Here is a 19297-nt window from a genome sequence, read left to right as displayed (position 1 = left end):
TGGCCACAATTTAATTTGATAATGAATCATACATAGTTGTGCTTTATTATAAACTATCTTAATTTTGAAATAAATTAAGTTACAAATTATTGAGTTCAATTTTGTAAGATATAATTAAATTTTGTATTTCAAATAAATCTTTATTATATGTCAAACTAAAATTAAAGATTTTTTTTTTTATAATTCTTTCAATTTGTTATATCATGCAACCACCTAGAATTATAATTGGTTGTAAAAGTTTGTTAAAAATATGAATATATTCAACATGTTATTAAATTTACTTTTAAAATAACTAAGTACGTACAAGTTTCAATGTAAATTTCCTAATTTTATTTAAATATTTAGCTATGCTTTTTATTTTAAATGATCTCAATATTAAGACTCCAATTTGTACCTTTGAGAACATGTGCATGTAATTTACCACAAAATTATGAGTATTTTTATTTAGTTATATGTTATTTAAAAATACCAAAATATTTTTGTCACAAAATAGTGAATTTATTTTTAAAAATAAATTAAGTATAAAATCTTCAAAATAAAGCTTTTGTACTTAGTTTCTTTTACAATTTATAAAAAATTAGGACAAAATCTCTTGTACAAACATAAAAGGTATGAAATTCAATCTATATTTTTGTTTATTTGTTTTTTTTAATTTTTTTAATAATCCAATAAGGTAATTCAATTGGTAAAAAGTTTTCTTAAATAATCAAAAGTTACGTGTAAGATTTTCACCTAAAACTAAAAAAGTGATATTAATTTTCTACACTAATTAAAAAAAAAACTTCAATATATATTATCATAAATAAAATTAGAGTTGGATTATATATAATAGTCTTAATTTATACTTTACGTGTGGGTTTAGTTTTTTTTTTCTCAAATGTATGGGTTTAGTTTTTTTTTTTTCTCAAGTGTATGGGTTTTTAGATTCTTCCTAAGTTCTCATCTACAATTTGTATTTCAATTTGATTTGATTAATGCAAACCCTAATCCTAGCTGTCATGGATTAACTATAACATTTCCAACACAACTTTTATTAAACATGATATGTTTTCACACATAAAATGAATTTATCTCCTATTATTTTTTGTAACATTTTGCTTTTTAAAATATAAACATAATTTAGAAACATGGATTTGGAGTGTTTCAGTTTGGATTAAAATTAGTTTGAATAAAAAAATTATAAATTTAATTTATTTTTATTAGGTATCACTTTCAAATATTAATTTAAATAAAATAATATTTCAATATATATATATATATATATATATATATATATATATATATATATATTCAATCATAAATTAATAACATTATTTTGTTAAAATCTAACTTATTTTGTATTTAAAAATTTATTTATGTGCCTTATATATTCACTAATCTAACTTATGAGATTGTTATTTTTTTAAAAATCAATAAGAAACTATAGTCTACATTCCACAATCATAATCATATACTTTTCGCTTCAATAAAAACAAAATTGCTATGTTTTTGTTAAATAAGTTTAATATTCCACCTTAAAATTCACAAAAATATATAAGCATTAAATGGACGAATCATACAAATTGTGCATTTTGTTCAACCAGTCATTGACCTTGAAGATCATGGGATGACTTAATCATATCCTCCCAATTTATGGTCAACTACATTGTCAAGTCACAAAAAAATATCAACCTTATCCTTTCAATTCAAATGAAGATTATTGAGGTCAATTAAAATATATATATATATATATATATATATATATATATATATATATATATATATATTATGTGATTTAACTTGTATATAACTTATTTAAAACTTGATAAAATATATAGTAACATAAATCATTGACATCTTTTTTCCTTAATAAATTAATAAAATGGTTGAAATCAAGACAAATGACAACAAAGAGATTAACAACATGTACAGTTTGATTTTATTTAAATAAACTTGTTTTATTTAAAAATATTGAATTAGGATAATTTTGAGAACGTCAATTTATTTTTTATAAAATGATTTAAAAAGTATTAATATATAATGATAAAATAATTTTTTTAAATAGAAAATATTTTAATAAATTAATTAAGTGATGCAATTAATGAGCACTAGTGAAAAAGGGACCTTTACCGACATAATTTACCAAGAGTTTTATAAAACTCTCGGTGATGGTCTCGAGAGAAAGAAATATTTCGTTATTAAAAATAGATTCTGAGAGGTGTGTAAAACCTTCGGTGATATAAGTTTTCACCAAAAGTTTTTCAAATAACCATCGGGTTTGACTCTCCCCAAAAAAACAGAAAATAATTCTAAATATTGAGTTGGGGGTAATTGCGAAGATTATTCAAAGAACCCTCGGTTTTAACTCTCCTCAAATGAGTAGTTGCGAAGGTTTTCAAAAAATCTTCGGTTTTGACTCTTCCCAAAAAAATTGAAAATGATTCTAAGTGTTGGAACGGGGTAATTGCGAAAGTTTTCAAAAAAACCTTCGGTTTTGACTCTTCCCAAAGGAACTGAAAATAATTTTAAGTGTTAAGAATGTGGTAATTACGAAGGTTTTTCAAAAATCTTAGGTTTTGACTCTTCCCAAAAAAACTGAAAATAATTCTAAATGTTAGGAATGGGGTAATTACAAAGATTTTTCATAAAACCTTCAGATTTAACTCTTCCCCAACTGAAAATAATTCCAAGTGTTGAGAAGGGTAATTGCGAGTCAAACAAAACAAGTATTCTACGCCCCTGATATGTTATCACGACCCGGTTGGAATATTGTGACAAAAATAAATCCACGATTTATAAATATATAGTTAAGATTATTTAGCTAAATTTATGTTTTCACTTTAATGTTCTTGTTACTATAATTATTCTCCAATTTATTAATGATAAGTATTCAGGGTGGGTGGTTGGGGGTATACGAAGAACACCAAAGAGACTAAGTAAGCCATTTTAGAACCTGCTTGCACAAGTAGGTAACCTTAAGATCCGAGGAGAGTCTCCTAGAGATACAATGTATGTTGTGGACCCGATAGCTACTGCTGACACAACAGGTGTTACACATGAGCATGATGAGGCTGAAGAGTTTATTGAGAGTACGTTTGCTGAGTTGGAGGATGATGCGGAGGATCAGGAGGAGGAGGATGGTCAGGAGTGGGAGGATCATGAGCACCATTCCACTTCTGACCCATCATCGACATGTAACATTTTCACATTTATTTATTGTTTGTATTTATTCACACCTAATATTGAATTTGATATTTTTGAAGAATTTTCCGCCCGGAAGAGACGGGGGAAGAACAAGAATATTTCTCTATCTAGGAGGCTAACGGGGACGAAGATTGCTCTGACTTTTAGAGAGGTAGATGGGAGGCCCAACGGCGACGATGGTAGACACATGTGGTCTAGACATTTGGGGTCGATGGTGCGGGACCCCTTAGTAATCTCACACCCTCTGCTGAAGTGGAAGACATTAAGTGCTGACCAATTTGATTCACTTTGACTTGTTATGACAGTGATAAAATATTTAATTATACATTAATCATTCAATTTTTTTTATAACATTTGAATGTTTTATTTTTCAGGATCCGTTCGAGAGTACAAATAGTTTTATTGATCAACATTGAGCGACCGAATTAGCACACGCCAGACAGATATGGGATAGGTGGCGCTCTGATTTGAATAGAGATTATATTCGGTTCATCAAGGAGACGAGGCGACGGTACTTGCCAATCCCTTATGAGACTACAATCCAACTGATTGGGAGTTCGTGTGTCGGAACCATTTCTTCACGAATAAATTTAAGGTACGGTTTCATAAGTGAAATAAAATTGATAACACTTGTTCTACCTTCATTTTTTATTTTAAATACAGAAAAACAATAGTATCAATGTTGAGAACATGAATAAACTAAAATTTCCACATCATACTGGAAGTAGGTCGTTCTCACAAGTGGAGGAAAAATTGGTATGTACATTATTTCAAATAACTTAATATAAAGAATTTAATAATTTTAGAAATCATTTATTTCAACATGCGGGTGAAATAGGACGGGTCCCCACTTTCGTTGAAGTTTTCAAGAGGACCCGTACCCCGAAAGCAATAAAAGAAAACTCCAACCCGATACTAGACGAAAGAGCGCAAGAGAAGATTGTAAGTTAATTGACTTTAATAAAATTATATATAGCTTTATATAAATGAAAATTAATTTCAAATGTGCAGGAGGAGATGAAAGAAGTTAGAAGCAACGAACCATATATCTTTCACTTCGAATTGATGGAGAGAGTGTTCGGGCGCCAAATGCATAGGACAATGATCAGTATGAGATTTGACGTCCAACCCACACACTTTCGAAAGGATCGTCGGAGTGGCAACAATTCTCAAAGATTCATCGATCGGTTGTTGGAAGAGAATGAACATCTAAAGACATTTGTGAAACACATGGTGTCGACAATGGAGGAGCTTCAAAGGAGGGATATGAAAAGAACGCAAAAGGATAGCAAAATGACGCAAAGAATAGATAAATATGAAGAAAAAATGAATTCTTAATGAGACATTATCAACCCCTCCCCCAGCTAGTTAGTACATTATAATTGTTTTTTTTAACAATTGTTAACGTTTTGGTTTGACTAATAACATGTTGTTTGGTTGGTTTTTGAAAAATTGTAAACGTTTTGGTTTGACTGATAACAGGTTGTTTGGCTGATTGGGTTTGGTTTAGAATTTTGGAATTATGAATGTTAGAATTTTGGAATTTTAGAATTCATAATTTTGGTTTATGAATGTTGGTTGAACATGTTTGGTTGCGCACACAAAACGATCGGCCTTTTTGAGTCATTTACAGGGACAATACCGGGAGTTATTTGAAATCTCTTGGTTTTTCTTGCTAAAGAAAAATTGAGAGTTTTTTAAAAATCTCTCGGTTTTTCCCTAGCAAGAAAAACTGAGAGTTATTTGAAACCTCTCGTTTTTTCTTGATAAGAAAAAACCGATAGTCTTTTGAAAATCTCTCGATTTTACCCTAGCAAGAAAAAACGAGAGTTATTTGAAACCTCTCGGGTTTTCTTGCTAGGGAAAAACCAAGAGTTTTTGAAAATTTCTCGGTTTTTCCCGATTTTTCATTTTGGTGGTTAAACCGAGAGATTTACAAAATGTCTCGGTAAACAATCAATTAGGTTTACTAAAAGAGGCAATATCAACGAATGCCGAGAGTCACTCAAACTCTTATATTATGTCTATACCGGAAGATATAGGATCATTATCGAGAGATTATACTCTCGGTAATGACCTTTTTTCGAGTAGTGGAGAGATGGTGAAATAATGTTTGATTATGATTAAATTAAAAAAAAAAAATCAATCCAACAAACTTTAAGGCATTGTTTGGATTGGGGTTATTTGAATAAACCTGGAAAGAAAAAAAAATTAATAATTGATAATGATTTTGAATATGATAATTTTGTGGTAAAATCATTTAAAATGTATTAATATATATAAATAAAATAAAAAATAATAATTTAAAATAAAATGTATTTTATTATTTTAGTTAATGAATTAAGTAATTTGATTTATGAGAAATGAATTAAAATATTATTTAAGTAGTTTGTTTTATTTAAATAATCCAAATCAAACATAACCTAATAAAAATAAGAGAAGAAAATTTGGGGGAGGGAATTGAAAAAAAAAATGACGTGACATCATCCGAGAAAAAATAAACTTGTGAGAAAATAGATAATAGAGATAAATTATTTTACTTTTCAACAATCAGATTACGCCATTCATTATATCTCTTGATTTCCCTCCTCCAAATACTCTTATTTAATATATTTTTTAAAAACAATTCCTCCTAAAATAAAACAATTCAATTCACACAATTGATTTATTTAATATTATATCATTAACATATTAATTATTATATTATTTAAGAATAATTAAATAAATAACTATTTTAAAAAAACTAAATTAATTTTCTAAATAGGATTTTTTATAAAAAAAAAAAATCTTATTTTATCCCAAAATAATACGTTCAAATCATTTCAATTTGACTAATGATTGTTTTTATCAAGACATTAAAATACTTTGTAAAGAATCTCAATAAATGTTCTTAACAAATCCACTTCAATAATTGGAGCTGTTTAGGTTAATATTTATTTGAATAAATTAAAACCAAAAGAACTTGAATTTTTTTTAAAATTCAACTGAATTTTTTTTTTTAGAAAACTGAAACTAAAAGATTATAATAAAAGTTAAATTTTACAACTAACGTAAGAGTTGATACATATACTTAATTATATCATATTTTAAGGTTTTATACATTTTGTTTGTAAGTAAGAAATGAATAGCTCTAATAAATTAAAAAATATTAAATTAACACCTATACAAATTTAATTCTGTAAATGTTATAAATGAATTCATTATTACTTGTGCATTAAATTGCATGCAAATTAATTATAGAAGACTATTAAGTATTAACCCAGTCAACCATCCTTTACTATATCACTGTCTTAGATGGGACCCACAACATGAATTTAAGACTTTTTTTTTTTTTTTAATTAGCCGTGTTTGATGTGGATTATTTGAATAATCAACTAAGTATTTACAAATAATATATTCTTTCAAATAATATGATTTTTAAGTTAAATATTCATTTTATCATTATTTTCCTTATCACAAAAAAATAAAATATGCAACAAATAATTTAGTTTGAAAAATAAAATTATTTTAACAATTTTAATATATTTTGAAGAAAATAATAATTTGATTAAGTAAATTTATTTTATAGACTGTAATCTAAATTATTAAATTAAATTTGATTCTTTATTCTATTTTGTTACAGATTCTTTTATAAATTATAATTTATATTATTTGTAATTTTTTAACAAACATAAACTATTAAATCCTAAATTAAAACGTGATAAGTGGGAGATCTTAGTAATATATATTTTTGAATCAATACAAGTGCATTTAAAATTATATAATTTGATTTTATTTATACTATATATTAGAATATTTTTGGTATAAAATTTTCACTAAAAGTTCAATTTTAATTTATTATCATAAGTATTAAAGATTAAAGATAAACTTATCTATTAAGAATGGTCCTACGCCAGCATGACGAGTTTCCTGTTCTATCTTGCGTTCTATTTCAACCAATAGGAACATTCCACGTGTCCGAATGTTTCTTTCTCAGTTCTTAGCTGTCAATCCAAAGGAGATCACTCAGCCGATCGGCTTGGCTTGGCTTGGCTTGGCTTGAAGCAAGCTTCGACCAACTTATTAAAATTGTCATATGATAATATAGATAATTAATCATTTTAGTAACTTATAAATAGTGTTTATAAATAAAAAATATATATATATATATTTTAATGATTAACTATTTGTTTTATAAGCTTAATTGTGTAGGTAACTAAGTTTACATTTTAAGAGAAACATAATTTTTTCAAGTTAAAAATGAATAATTCTAGTCACATGATAATAAACAAGTTTAAAAATAAAAAATCAATAAACACACAAACTTTGGTCTTGTTTGGTTGAAATTTTATAAATAATTATTACATAATTATTTTACACCTAATTTTTATCCATCTCATCACACTACTCAATTAATTAATCAATATACTAAAATAATTTTTATTTTTATCATAATATATTAATATATTTTAAATTAAAAAATAAATAAATAAATTTCTCAAAACTAAGATTATTCCTAACTTCTTAAATAACTAAATATCATACCGAACAAAATAAATCACTTAATTCATTAATTAAAATACAAATATTTTATTTTATACAATATATTAATCCATTTTAATTTTATTTTATAAAAAAATCTTAAACCACTCAAAATCACCACCCAATCTTTTTAACAACAATCATTATTTTTAAATAATTTACAAAATATTTAAAAAATCTCACTACTATCAAAGACTTTTAATGAAACCTGATTTATATGATAATTAATGACTTCTACTTATAGAATTTTGAGGTTTTAAAGGTATAGGCTTTGTTTAATGTAGGTTCATTCCTTTTTAACTTTTAAGTTTGGAATTTTGTTTATTAAAGTTAAACCCGGATCATTTAAACAGAATTAATAAAGTAAAAAATGAGAATTAATATTATTTGCATGAAACAATTTCTTCACCAAACAAACAAACAGGACTTAAAAAAGATAAAATATTAAATCATTTGACAGCCATTGAAGAGGCCAGCAAGCATTAAAAAGAGCCACCACAACCAGACTGTAAGCATTTCTCTCTCATCTTCTTCACCAAGAACAAACTCTCTCTCTGGATTGTTGCATCAAATCTGATAATTTCGTTAAGAAATCTTTCAAAATCACCTCAAATTTTCCACCACTCACTTGCCGTTGCCGTTGCCGGTGATATTTTCCGGCAATGTGGAAGTTTCAGCCACTTTTCTGTCTCCTACTACTCTGCTTCACTGCCTTGACTGATGCTCAAGGATCTGGCGATAACACGACCAGCTTATGGAAGACCTTAGACGGTTAGCTTCACTTCACACTCTCTTCACTCCATTTCGTTATTCAGTTTCTTGATAATTGCAACTTCATTTATAGATTCAGCTTATACGGATTGATATTTAGTTTAGTTCTTCAACATTTCAAATAATTTAGAGTCTGATCGGCAGCAGTTAGGTTCCAAAACTGGAATATTCTGCTGGAATTAGTGGATGTGAGCTCTCTCTCTCTCCGAATTTAGTGAGCTTGATTGAAGTCGTGAATTAGTTTTCCATTCAGAGGAAGATTTCCTACTGTAGATTGCTTAATTCATGAATTAGATTAGATCTATGGACGTTAACTAATTCTACTTGCTATAACCTGCTGAAATTCAGATGTAGAGTAGAGTTAGGAGTTAGGAGTTCGTCAGTTATGGTAATAAATAGGTATGAGGTGAATCTATTGATATATGAAAGTTGATAATCTAAAGTGTGGTAGAAATTAGAATCATCATCTTGAGATGGCTACTTATTTACTTTCCGGAAATGGTTGAATTATTAGATCTCAATTTTTGGTGTATTCAAATTTGGTTATAGAAATATTTCCTTCTTAGAACATGAGATTACCATTAATAGTCTAGACTTTGTAATATCTTCAATTAAATTTGGTATTTGAACATGTTTGAGTGCAGTTTCATTTTGGTGTAGAGAAATAGTGTGGGATTCTAGTGATCTGATTTGAAGGTTGAACAGAAGCTGTTAATTTTCATTATTATACTATAAATGGCTAACCATTGTGTTGTTAATCTCTGAACTGGAGTTAGACATTTTTTGTTGTTAAAAAATGTATAGCATATTGAGCCTCTTAAATACATAATTGGCTCCTATGCAGTTGGAATCTTTTCTGGTGAAGATTTTTCCCATTTGTCGTGTAGATATATAATTGGCGCTAATCTTATCATGAAAAAGTATATTACCCAGGTCTTGTTTGGGGAGATTTGGATTCTATCTAAATTTTGATTCTCTCCAAAATCACTTTTATTAATGATACTGGTTTAATATATAATTTGATTTATTTTGAAGGTAGTGATTGAAATGTAAGAATTACCATTTTGATGAATGTATATTTTTTAATCACAAAACTCACCTGGGATTATTATCTAAACCAAATCAAGCAACCCCTTCATTTTCCTTGATTTGATTTATTTTTTTTTAAAAAAAATCTCCAAGGAGGTGGGATGTAGGATTGAAGTCCAATGCTAGTTTATTTGCTGTTTCTGCAGGAAAGCAACCTTTGGTGGTAGCACGTGGTGGCTTTTCGGGGCTTTTTCCCGATTCAAGTATACTTGCCTATAAACTGGCTGGTTTATTTAGTTTACCCACTGTGGCCTTCTGGTGTGATGTGCAGCTGACAAAAGATGGTGCTGGTATTTGTTTTCCGGACCTTACTCTGCAAAATGGTACTGACATTGAGTTTGTTTTAAAAAACAAAGAGGCCACATACACTGTTAATGGAAAATCGGTTCAAGGATGGTTTTCGCTGGACTTTTCCCTCAACGACTTATCAAACATCATTTGTAAGTGAATTTGCTTAATATTCTTCTTTTGCTGCTGTAGGTGAACCTCAACTCATTACTTGCTTTACATGCCAACTTGATGCAGGAGAATATTACTTTTTTTTGGCATTAATCATAAGTCAAAAATGAATATTATGATGCCTTAAGTGGTCCATGTGTGGCGGTAACAAATTAAGTTATTAACATTTGGATACTGCTTGACATTACAAGTTAATTGCATTTTCAAAGTATCTTCTTGTACCTAAGCAGTATGTACAGAATTATTGCTGTCCATTTTCCTTCTACTTGATTCGTCTATCCAGTTTACATGCATATTGCCTTTTATCCATGATTTTCTTATTGCATAGTCATATGTTAAAAAAATAACCTTGTTCAAAGGAACTGCAATGAAGTGCCTCAATTCATATTCCGCGGAGTTGAGACTAGTATCCAGTGTGTAATTGAAAGGATCAACATGACTCATCTACTTCCTAAAACCTTGTTGAATTGGGTATAGTGATGTGTGTCGAGGAAACATGTAACTTGCACACATATCCTGGAAGACCTCATAGATTGTTTGAATGGGGATATTCCTTGAACTTCAGAAGCACAGCTTTAGCCATTCAAAATTTTCAGTTCTATAAATTGGCAGTAAAGGTGTTTTTTGTCAACTTTTCCACAACCGCCCCTAGAAACACAAACTTTGTCTCTTTTCCCAGTTCAAAATGTTAATATTGGAGACTTCAATATGATTTTGTGATCCATTTGAATCCCATGACGGCAATTGGATTGTTCTGCTCAACTAAATAGAAACTCACACATCACATTATGTGTTCCAATCACTTTCTAAAAGTCAAACTCTGGGCATGCCCAATATGAATCCTTTAATGTGCGAAATATCCGGATTTATCAATCACTAACCCAGTTATGTACTCATTCCTAACTCTTTAAGTCTACCAGTTTCTCCACGCATCTTTAATCTAGGATGCATATATATTATTTTGTTCTGCTTCTAGTAGTTTGCTACTCTTGTCCAAGAGTAATGCCAGATGTACTAGTTCAACAAGGTTTTTGTGTCTTCATTTTTTCCCTCAACCTCTCGGAGATTATCAGTATAAAACATAAAACTGTTTTTTTGTGTATCATCAAACTGTTCATTCTGCTCTGTTAAGTGTAATAGATGATCCATCAACCTCAAATCAGAGGTTCAATAATTACGCCGGTCACTCTAAGAGTTATATTCATAATTTGTTATTAAGATGCCCTCGCTTGTGCTTTGGTTGGCTTTTAAATTTTGGGTTGATTGATTATGTACTGTTTGATTAGTTTATTGTCTGCAGACTGCAATACATAATGTGGTAGATAAAATCCTTTGAGCCAAATATTCAAAGACAGTTAATTTAGTTCTGCTTAGCGTTTCTGCTTCAATTACAGTGAGCTTTCAGTTCTATTAACCAATTCATTTTTTGTTGCTTTGAAAAGTAACCCAGGAAACCTTATCTCGATCTCCATCTTTTGATGGAAATCAAGGGTCAATTCTTACGGTGCAAGAGGTGAATAATTTAAGGAATGGGCAAGGACTATGGCTGAATATTCAAGTAAAGTTTCTCCTGTACAATTTGGTGTCTTTGTTTTAATACATTTTTGTATAGACCTTAATACCTTAAGCTAGCCTTATTCTGGTTTCATTGCTAATGCAGCATGATGCATTCTTCAGCCAAAATAAGTTGAGTATGAGAACCTTTATACTTTCCACATTGAGAACTACCGTAGTAGACTACATCTCTTCACCAGAGGTCAGCTTCTTGAGGAGCATAGTAGACCGCAAACCCCCAAGAACAAAGCTTGTTTTCAGATTTCTTGAAAAAGATGACATTGAGCCTTCAACCAACCAAACTTATAGCACTTTGTTGGGAAATCTTACCTTCATAAAGACATTTGCTTCCGGGATTCTTGTTCCTAAGGGTTACATATGGCCACTAACTACTGATCAATATCTACTGCCGAGTACATCGCTTGTTTCTGATGCTCACACAGCCGGTCTTCAAGTATTTGCAGCAGATTTTTCAAATGACATTACTTTTGCCTATGATTTCAGTTATGACCCTCTTGCCGAGTATCTGAAATTTATTGACAATGGTGATTTCTCCGTTGATGGCGTGCTTTCTGACTTTCCAGTGACTCCATCATCAGCCATAGGTAAGTTATTCTCAAAAAGGAATTTATCATAATACATGCCTGAAAACTTGATACTTTACTAATTGCTGAAGCTAATTTAACTATATTCCCAGCTATCTAGAAGATAAGTGATGTTATGCTTGTACTTTTCCTTTACATGCCAAGAATGCCATGATCTTAGTTGAGATATAAATGTTGATAGAAACAGCCCTTGATCCATAGGGTCTAAGAAGAATCTATGTCAAATGTAGAGATCAATATTTGGATGGTTTTATGAGGAATCCTCAGTGGTCCTAGAAGCAGGGGCTATTTTTCCTTTCGAGATAAAAATGTAAAAAAAAATTCCAAGTGATTCAGCAATTTATATCTTCTACTCTTCTTGAAACTATGAACATGAGATGTGAATGTGGAATGTCTCTTTGTCAGTTAAACAATCATGCGCCATTTCCTTCTTGAGCTATTTTCAATCAAATAAATGAGCATTTGCACATGAATTTAAATTGACCTGCACCTCATCTAGGATTTTGCAACTTTTGCTCCTTTCTATTTGTTAAGTTGTACCACCAGTAAAGCTCTAACTTCGTCCCCTTTGTTAGAATACATCACACTAACGACCATTACTTACCTATTACAGATTGTTTCTCTCACATAGGCAAAGATGATTCAGGACAAGGTAAGCCTCAATTCTTTTTTTTATTCTTAACTGATACTTCTTACTTCATCACTAGATATTGATCCACTTTATTTTCAGTTGTTGGTACAGAGGCCATAAAACATTATTAACTTTTTTTCCCATGTTACACTAACTTGCTTTCCCTATTTTTGTCCAGAAAATCCTTTGATCATCTCATTAGGTGGATCAAGTGGAGACTATCCTCCTTCTACTGACTTGGCATATGATAAAGCCATTGAAGATGGTGCAGATATAATTGATTGCATTGTTCAATTGACAAAGGATGGAATTCCAATTTGCTTAACTAGCATAGATCTTACAGTGGTAACAACTGCTGCTTCTACTTTGACCAACATAACAATCTCTATACCAAAACTTAACATAGTAAATGGAATACCCACCTTCAATGTCACATGGAGCGACATACAAAAACAACAGCGTAAGTTGAATGCAGTGTTTAATCTAATTTATATGCTCGCTTATTTTTTTTTACTATTTTCCTTGCATTCATGAATTTGTTGGCTAAGTCAATGCTGAACACTGAGTTAAAAAATCATTATATTTGGGCTGCTTTCCGAAGGGTATCAACTGATAACTGGGGTGCCTTTGATAAATATTTTTTGACTAAGAACAAAATTTGTGTTTGGACAATAAAATAGGAAGCACAGAATCAGTCTTTGTTAAAATCCCTTCTTGCTCCTCATCATTGAGCCTACTGGTTTCACTTTCTGGCTGGTGATTAAGTGGAGAACAACTGAAAGCTTGTAGAATTGGTAGATGGACTCAAACTGATTAGTAGTGGATGGTTCTACTGAGGGGAGAAGCTGGAATGAACAGAGAAAAGCAGATTGTCTTGTACATAGTTGCTATTTCCACATATGTACAAATACCCAAATCAATTTATGGATAGTGTCGTAATCAACATATGGAAAGGGAACAACTGAGGAATTAGCATATAAGAAAATTACATAATTTTTATTATAAACTACACTTCCTCTCAATTTGGGCAGTACATGTTTTACGTGCCCAACTTGCCACAAAATTATCAAAACTAATTCTTGGTAGGGCCTTTGAGAGTGTGCTCGGAAATTTGTTTGCGTGATGAAGTATACGAAAGCTCCACAAATCCTTTTGAAACATGAAGTGTTTGCCAATTTCCATGTGTATAGAGTCCTGTCGCGATGACCATGATTCTTTGTGGGACTAACCTAGATTGTTATTTTCACACTCCCCTCAATCTAGGTGATAGATTTCATCCCAAATGAGAAAGCTAAATAAATATCCATATAAAATACATGAAAAAGTAAAAAGCAACATTGATAGAGAGTGAAATAAGCTAATTTGTGATACTAACATAGATTATTATTCCACCTTTTCGAAAATAGTCGTGGTTGCATGAATATGACACAATATCTTGCCAACTTTCTCAATGACTATCCAAGCTCGTTCAGCCACTGCATATATCTTCACATATTCCAAGTACAAGGGTCTAAGCTTATCCTAGCGTTGATTCAGGTCATCACTAGTTGTTTCTTATTTCTCTGGTAACCGGTTTTCCCATTGGTGAATAATTTGATCCTCATTTTAGTATAAGCCCCTTGTCTGTTTATTTTTCCTGAACTATTATGCCATCCCTTGAAAATGACTATTCTTTTGACATCTCTATGCATACATGTAACAGAAAATGATTGATCATTTTTAGCATTTGCAGAAGTTTTGTAGGTGAGACATGTTCATCTAATTAGTTATCTTAAATTTGACAGCCTTTCTAGTCAGCCCATATCAAGGATCGGCATTATTTCGGAGCCCAAAAGAGCTAAATGCTGGAACATTCCTGACCCTCTCTGATTTTCTGAACAAGGCGGAGAATTCCAGCACTATTTCTGGTGTACTGATTTCTATAGAGGTGAGTTACTCTATGTTATCTGCACACACAGTTCAGACTTTCTTTGATTTAATTATCAAATTGCATAGCAAAGTGATGAAATATTTTGACATGGCAGAACTGACTTAATGATTCATTTTTCATTTAAGAAGCATACTGTTCTAATCACTCTTTAGATGAGCCATTTCACATTGTTCCATTTGGATATACATTGACTTTATTAAATATTCATACATTTCTTTGTCCTATATTATATATATATATATATACAGAATGCTGTCTACCTAGTTGAAGAACAAAATCTAGATGTAATTGGTACAGTTCTCAGTACCCTGACCAATTCAAGTTATGGAAAAACTTCAAAGAAAATTATGATTCAGTCATCAGACAGTGCAGTTCTCAAAAAAGTCAAGGAGAGTAATAGCGCTTATGAACTGGTCTACAGAATCATACCTCTTATTAGTACTGCTGATAATTCCTCCATTGAGGACATCAAGGATTTTGCACATGCTGTCACCATATCCAAGTCCTCTGTTTTCCCTTCTACAGCTCTGTACATCAATTCCATGACGGATGTTGTCGAAAAGATGCATGCATTTGGCTTGAAGGTCTACGTACGAACCTTCAGAAATGAGTACTTGTCTCAAGCATGGGATTTCTTGTCCGATCCGACAATCGAGATCAACTCATACGTCGTGGGTGCTGAAATTGATGGCGTCCATTCAGAATTCCCTGCCACAGCAGCTAGATACAGAAGTGAGTATCAAATGTTCTTTATTAGGCCTTGTTTGATCTTGTTCATTGTTCTTTTTGGGTTATTTGAGATTAACCCACCATCCCATTTTTTACATCCCTTCATCAATCACATCATTAACCAAAATACTAAAATATTTTCTAAATTCATTTTATATCCTTAATGTCTTTTTACCCAAATAACTCACTCTTCAATAATAGAAAACAAACAAGGTTATCTTGAAATAACCGAGGCTTATTCGATTTGAGTTATTTCCATTTATTCTCAAATAACTCACTGTAACATCATTTAAACCCTCCATCAATCATATATATTTTTATATTATCAACAAAAATACTAAAATGCCTTTCTATTCATTTTATAATATATAACACAGTAACTCAAAATAACATTGATTATAACAAAGTAAGAATGCTTTGAGAAAACAAATTCAAACAAACATTTGATTTGAATACAAAAACACATCATAAATCAAAAACTTTATCCTGATAAAAAAAAATATTTATATCCCAAATGCTTTTTTATACTCAAATAACTCAATTTTCAATAATATACCTAACAAGGTTATTTTGAAATAAACAACCAAAATTGTTTATGATGAATTTTTTTTATATTTTCATTATATATTTATACCTCTAATATTTTTTTTACCAAAATAACTATTTTCAATAATATACACAGAACAAGGTTATTTTGAAATAACCTACTTGATTATCCAAACATTCAAGATTAGTTGTTGTGCAAGTTAAACAAGGCCTTAGTTAAGTAGGATTTAGTTTCGTAGCTAATCTTTTATTTACTTACAAGTTTTGGTTAATCATAATTGCACTTTATTCAGAGAACCGATGCTTGAAAAGGAAGCCAACGCCACCTTACATGAGCCCAGTTCAGCCAGGTTCTTTATTAGGGGTGAGCAAATGGGTAAAACCAATATATTTTGTCCGATTCGTATTAAATGCAAATTAAATTTATCCAATCCGTAATTAAACCACTTTACTAATTAATACGGATATGGATTAGATTGAATATGGTTTGGACAATTCAAACTAAAATATATTTATATTTGTAAATATAAACTTGAAATTATTCAATAATTTCAAAATTATTCAATAATTTCAAATTAATTAGATTATTCAAATCCAATCTGAATTAAACTCAATCCGAATTTAATCCACCCCGAAACAGTTAATCCAATTTTATAATTTGGATTCGGGTCGGATTAGTACGTCAAATATTCATCTCTTGAACTAAGAAAATCTAATTATTTAATTTTATTATTTAATGTTTAATTATAAAAAAATTATTAAATTAAAAAATATAAAATAAAATCTTGTTGATATATATATTTTATATATATATATTATATATATATATATATATATATATATATATATATATATATATATATATATATATATATATATATATATATATATATATATATATATATATATATATGAAGAAAAATAAATTAAAAAATAAATTTTTATTTAGATAGTTTGGATAATCTTAATCCAATTTGATTTTAATTACACGGATTCAATCCTATTTCAATCCAATTCGAAATATTCAAATTAGTATTTCGAATTCGGATCGAATTTCAGATTATTCCACTCAATGCTCATCCACCCAACCCTATTATCTATTGCAGCTTCTTACTCAGTTGCCACCGGCTGAAGCACCTTTCCCGGGCCTGACAGAATCTGATGTGGCGGAGCCAGCTTTTCCACCCGTCACCTTGACAACTGGACCTGGAAACACGTCAAACCCAGCTCCATCCCCAAGGCCAAATGGGCAACCCAAAATGGTTGCAGGAAATATTCTCATTTCTTGGACTGTCATATTCTTTGCAGTTATGTCAATGTTCTGAGAAGTTGTGAGCCATGGCATCCAAGACTTATTTTCCTTTCTTTTGGGGTGGGGGGAGGGGACAACAACCCTATTTTTATTGTAATTTAAGTTAAGTAGTTGAGTGTTCATTCAAGGGATTCTATAGTGAAATCCCCCCCTATTTGATGTGTTGTTATTATTGTGTTGGTAAATGGTAATTCTTTTGTGTAGTAGTATATGTTGAATAATACACTTGATGACAACATTAGCTTGTAGTGACACTATTTGTTTCTATCTGATTTCGGGTGATCAATAATTGTCACGGCCTTTCTATTTGAACAATAACTGCCTAGTTCGGGTTACATGGCTAAGAATTCTTGGCCATCATTTTTACATGTTGATTTTACAAGGCTAGTGACTTCTTAGTCTTCTTCTTGTTTATTAGTTAAGAATAGGTTCAAAAACAGAGTTTTTTTGGGGGAGGATTTTGGGTTTCTTTGTGTTAGCATGATTTGTATGGATTGACCTCAAAGTTCTCAACTTGCCCATTACTTTTAGCTTCATTGTGAGTTGGTTTGAGTTCATATTTAAAGATGAGGTTTTGTCTCAATTTAGAAGGCTCCAAGTCTCCTATTATTAAGTCGGATATTTTTGTTTAAATAATGGAATTCTCTAGGCATGGCAACGGTTACCATTGAGGTGGGCGTCCAGTCGGATAAATTATGAACATTTCGGGTTGCTCCACCTCGAGCAGTACCCGATTAGTTATACACCGAAAAATATGGACTATTTTATTTTTCTTATTTTCAGTTTTTTTTTTATAAGATAAAACTTTAATATTATGTTTTTATAAATTAAAAAAAAATCTTTTTATATTATCATTTCAATTTTTAGAATTTTTTTCTTCAATCGAGGTCGGATAAATTAGTTACTTAACACAATAGTATGAATGTATCGGTTCCTTCTAATAAACTAGATATGACCGGGTCATATGGTTGTTCGGTTTGGAACTAATAATTACGAGTCACATAGATACCAAATTTTTTAGGGCAAGTTCAATTTGGATAATTCAATACCTGGAATTTTGCCATGCCTAGTTGCCTCATTCGGATTCAAACACACGGTCAAGCCCAACTAAGAGACACGATTCGAGAAAGTACCCTCCCATTTGAAGTGAAGTGGATTTGCTCAGGAGTCAAGAGCATCTCATCAGTTGTTCAACCTAATATTTCAAGTCATTCGAACATTCAACCGTCTACCAACCTCATCCTATTCACTTAGAAGAAAATGATTCATGCCTACTTCAACTCGGAGTTTTCGAATGAGATGTTTTCCCGTTTTGGATCGATGCAAACATACAAAAGTCAGTAAGTGGAAAATATTTAAGACACTAATTGACTAAGTAATTAAACCATGCACACATTTGAACTAGTTTAAGAAAAGTTCAATTGATACCAACTCTAAAAAAAACAATTATATATTTAAAAGACCAGTCAATCATAACCCAAATTTGACTTTCAAATATAAGATCGTATAAAAAAAACAATTAATTGTTACCCTAAGTTTCTACCTCTCTCATATCAAGTCATAAAATTATAATAAATAATGACCATTTAGAAAATTAAGATGTATCGTATATATATACACACGTCAATAACGTCATGCATCTAAATAAAAATATTACATGTTGGCATAAGACTCAACAACTTATTATTTTTTAATATTGTGGATTTTCTATTCCATTTCCAAATGAAATTTTAAAGAAGTAATTTATAATAAAAATAAATGTTCTTGGTGGGAAATGTATTCGAGAGATTGAGTCAAAAAAATATATTTAAAATACAAGAAAAATTAGATAAAAAAAAGTCTACAATTATCTCTCACGATTGAGCAAAATAGAAGAAAAGAAAAGAAAAGCTACAATTCTCTCTATCTTCTATCTTTCATTTCATTTCAATCAATCCCTTCTTCCAGATCTTTGTCGGCGCCGTTGC

At 30.3% G+C, this 19297-nt stretch overlaps 1 protein-coding gene across 1 annotated transcript; it reads left to right on the top strand.

The window, feature by feature from the left end:
* Window positions 1-8185: 8185 nt before the first annotated feature.
* LOC124944556 (glycerophosphodiester phosphodiesterase GDPDL4-like) lies at window positions 8186-17625 on the top strand. Its single transcript, XM_047484844.1, has 10 exons — window positions 8186-8475; window positions 9711-10004; window positions 11466-11581; window positions 11684-12182; window positions 12796-12834; window positions 12992-13273; window positions 14598-14740; window positions 14992-15475; window positions 16312-16382; window positions 17125-17625. The coding sequence occupies exons 1-10, from the start codon at window positions 8367-8369 to the stop codon at window positions 17341-17343; spliced, it is 2256 nt and encodes a 751-aa protein (XP_047340800.1). The 5' UTR covers window positions 8186-8366; the 3' UTR covers window positions 17344-17625.
* The last annotated feature ends 1672 nt before the right edge of the window (window positions 17626-19297 follow it).

Source organism: Impatiens glandulifera, chromosome 7, assembly GCF_907164915.1.
Source record: "Impatiens glandulifera chromosome 7, dImpGla2.1, whole genome shotgun sequence".
Lineage (NCBI taxonomy): Eukaryota > Viridiplantae > Streptophyta > Magnoliopsida > Ericales > Balsaminaceae > Impatiens > Impatiens glandulifera.
Note: the sequence above shows the minus strand (reverse complement) of the source record. Positions and strands in the feature narration are given on the sequence as shown.

Excerpts from the sequence above, each read along its gene's own strand:
- LOC124944556 (XM_047484844.1), top strand. The coding sequence starts at position 8,367 with ATGTGGAAGTTTCAGCCACTTTTCTGTCTCCTACTACTCTGCTTCACT. Across the intron at positions 8,476-9,710 it reads CTTATGGAAGACCTTAGACG|GAAAGCAACCTTTGGTGGTA; the intron begins GTTAGCTTCACT and ends CTGTTTCTGCAG. Across the intron at positions 12,835-12,991 it reads CAAAGATGATTCAGGACAAG|AAAATCCTTTGATCATCTCA; the intron begins GTAAGCCTCAAT and ends ATTTTTGTCCAG.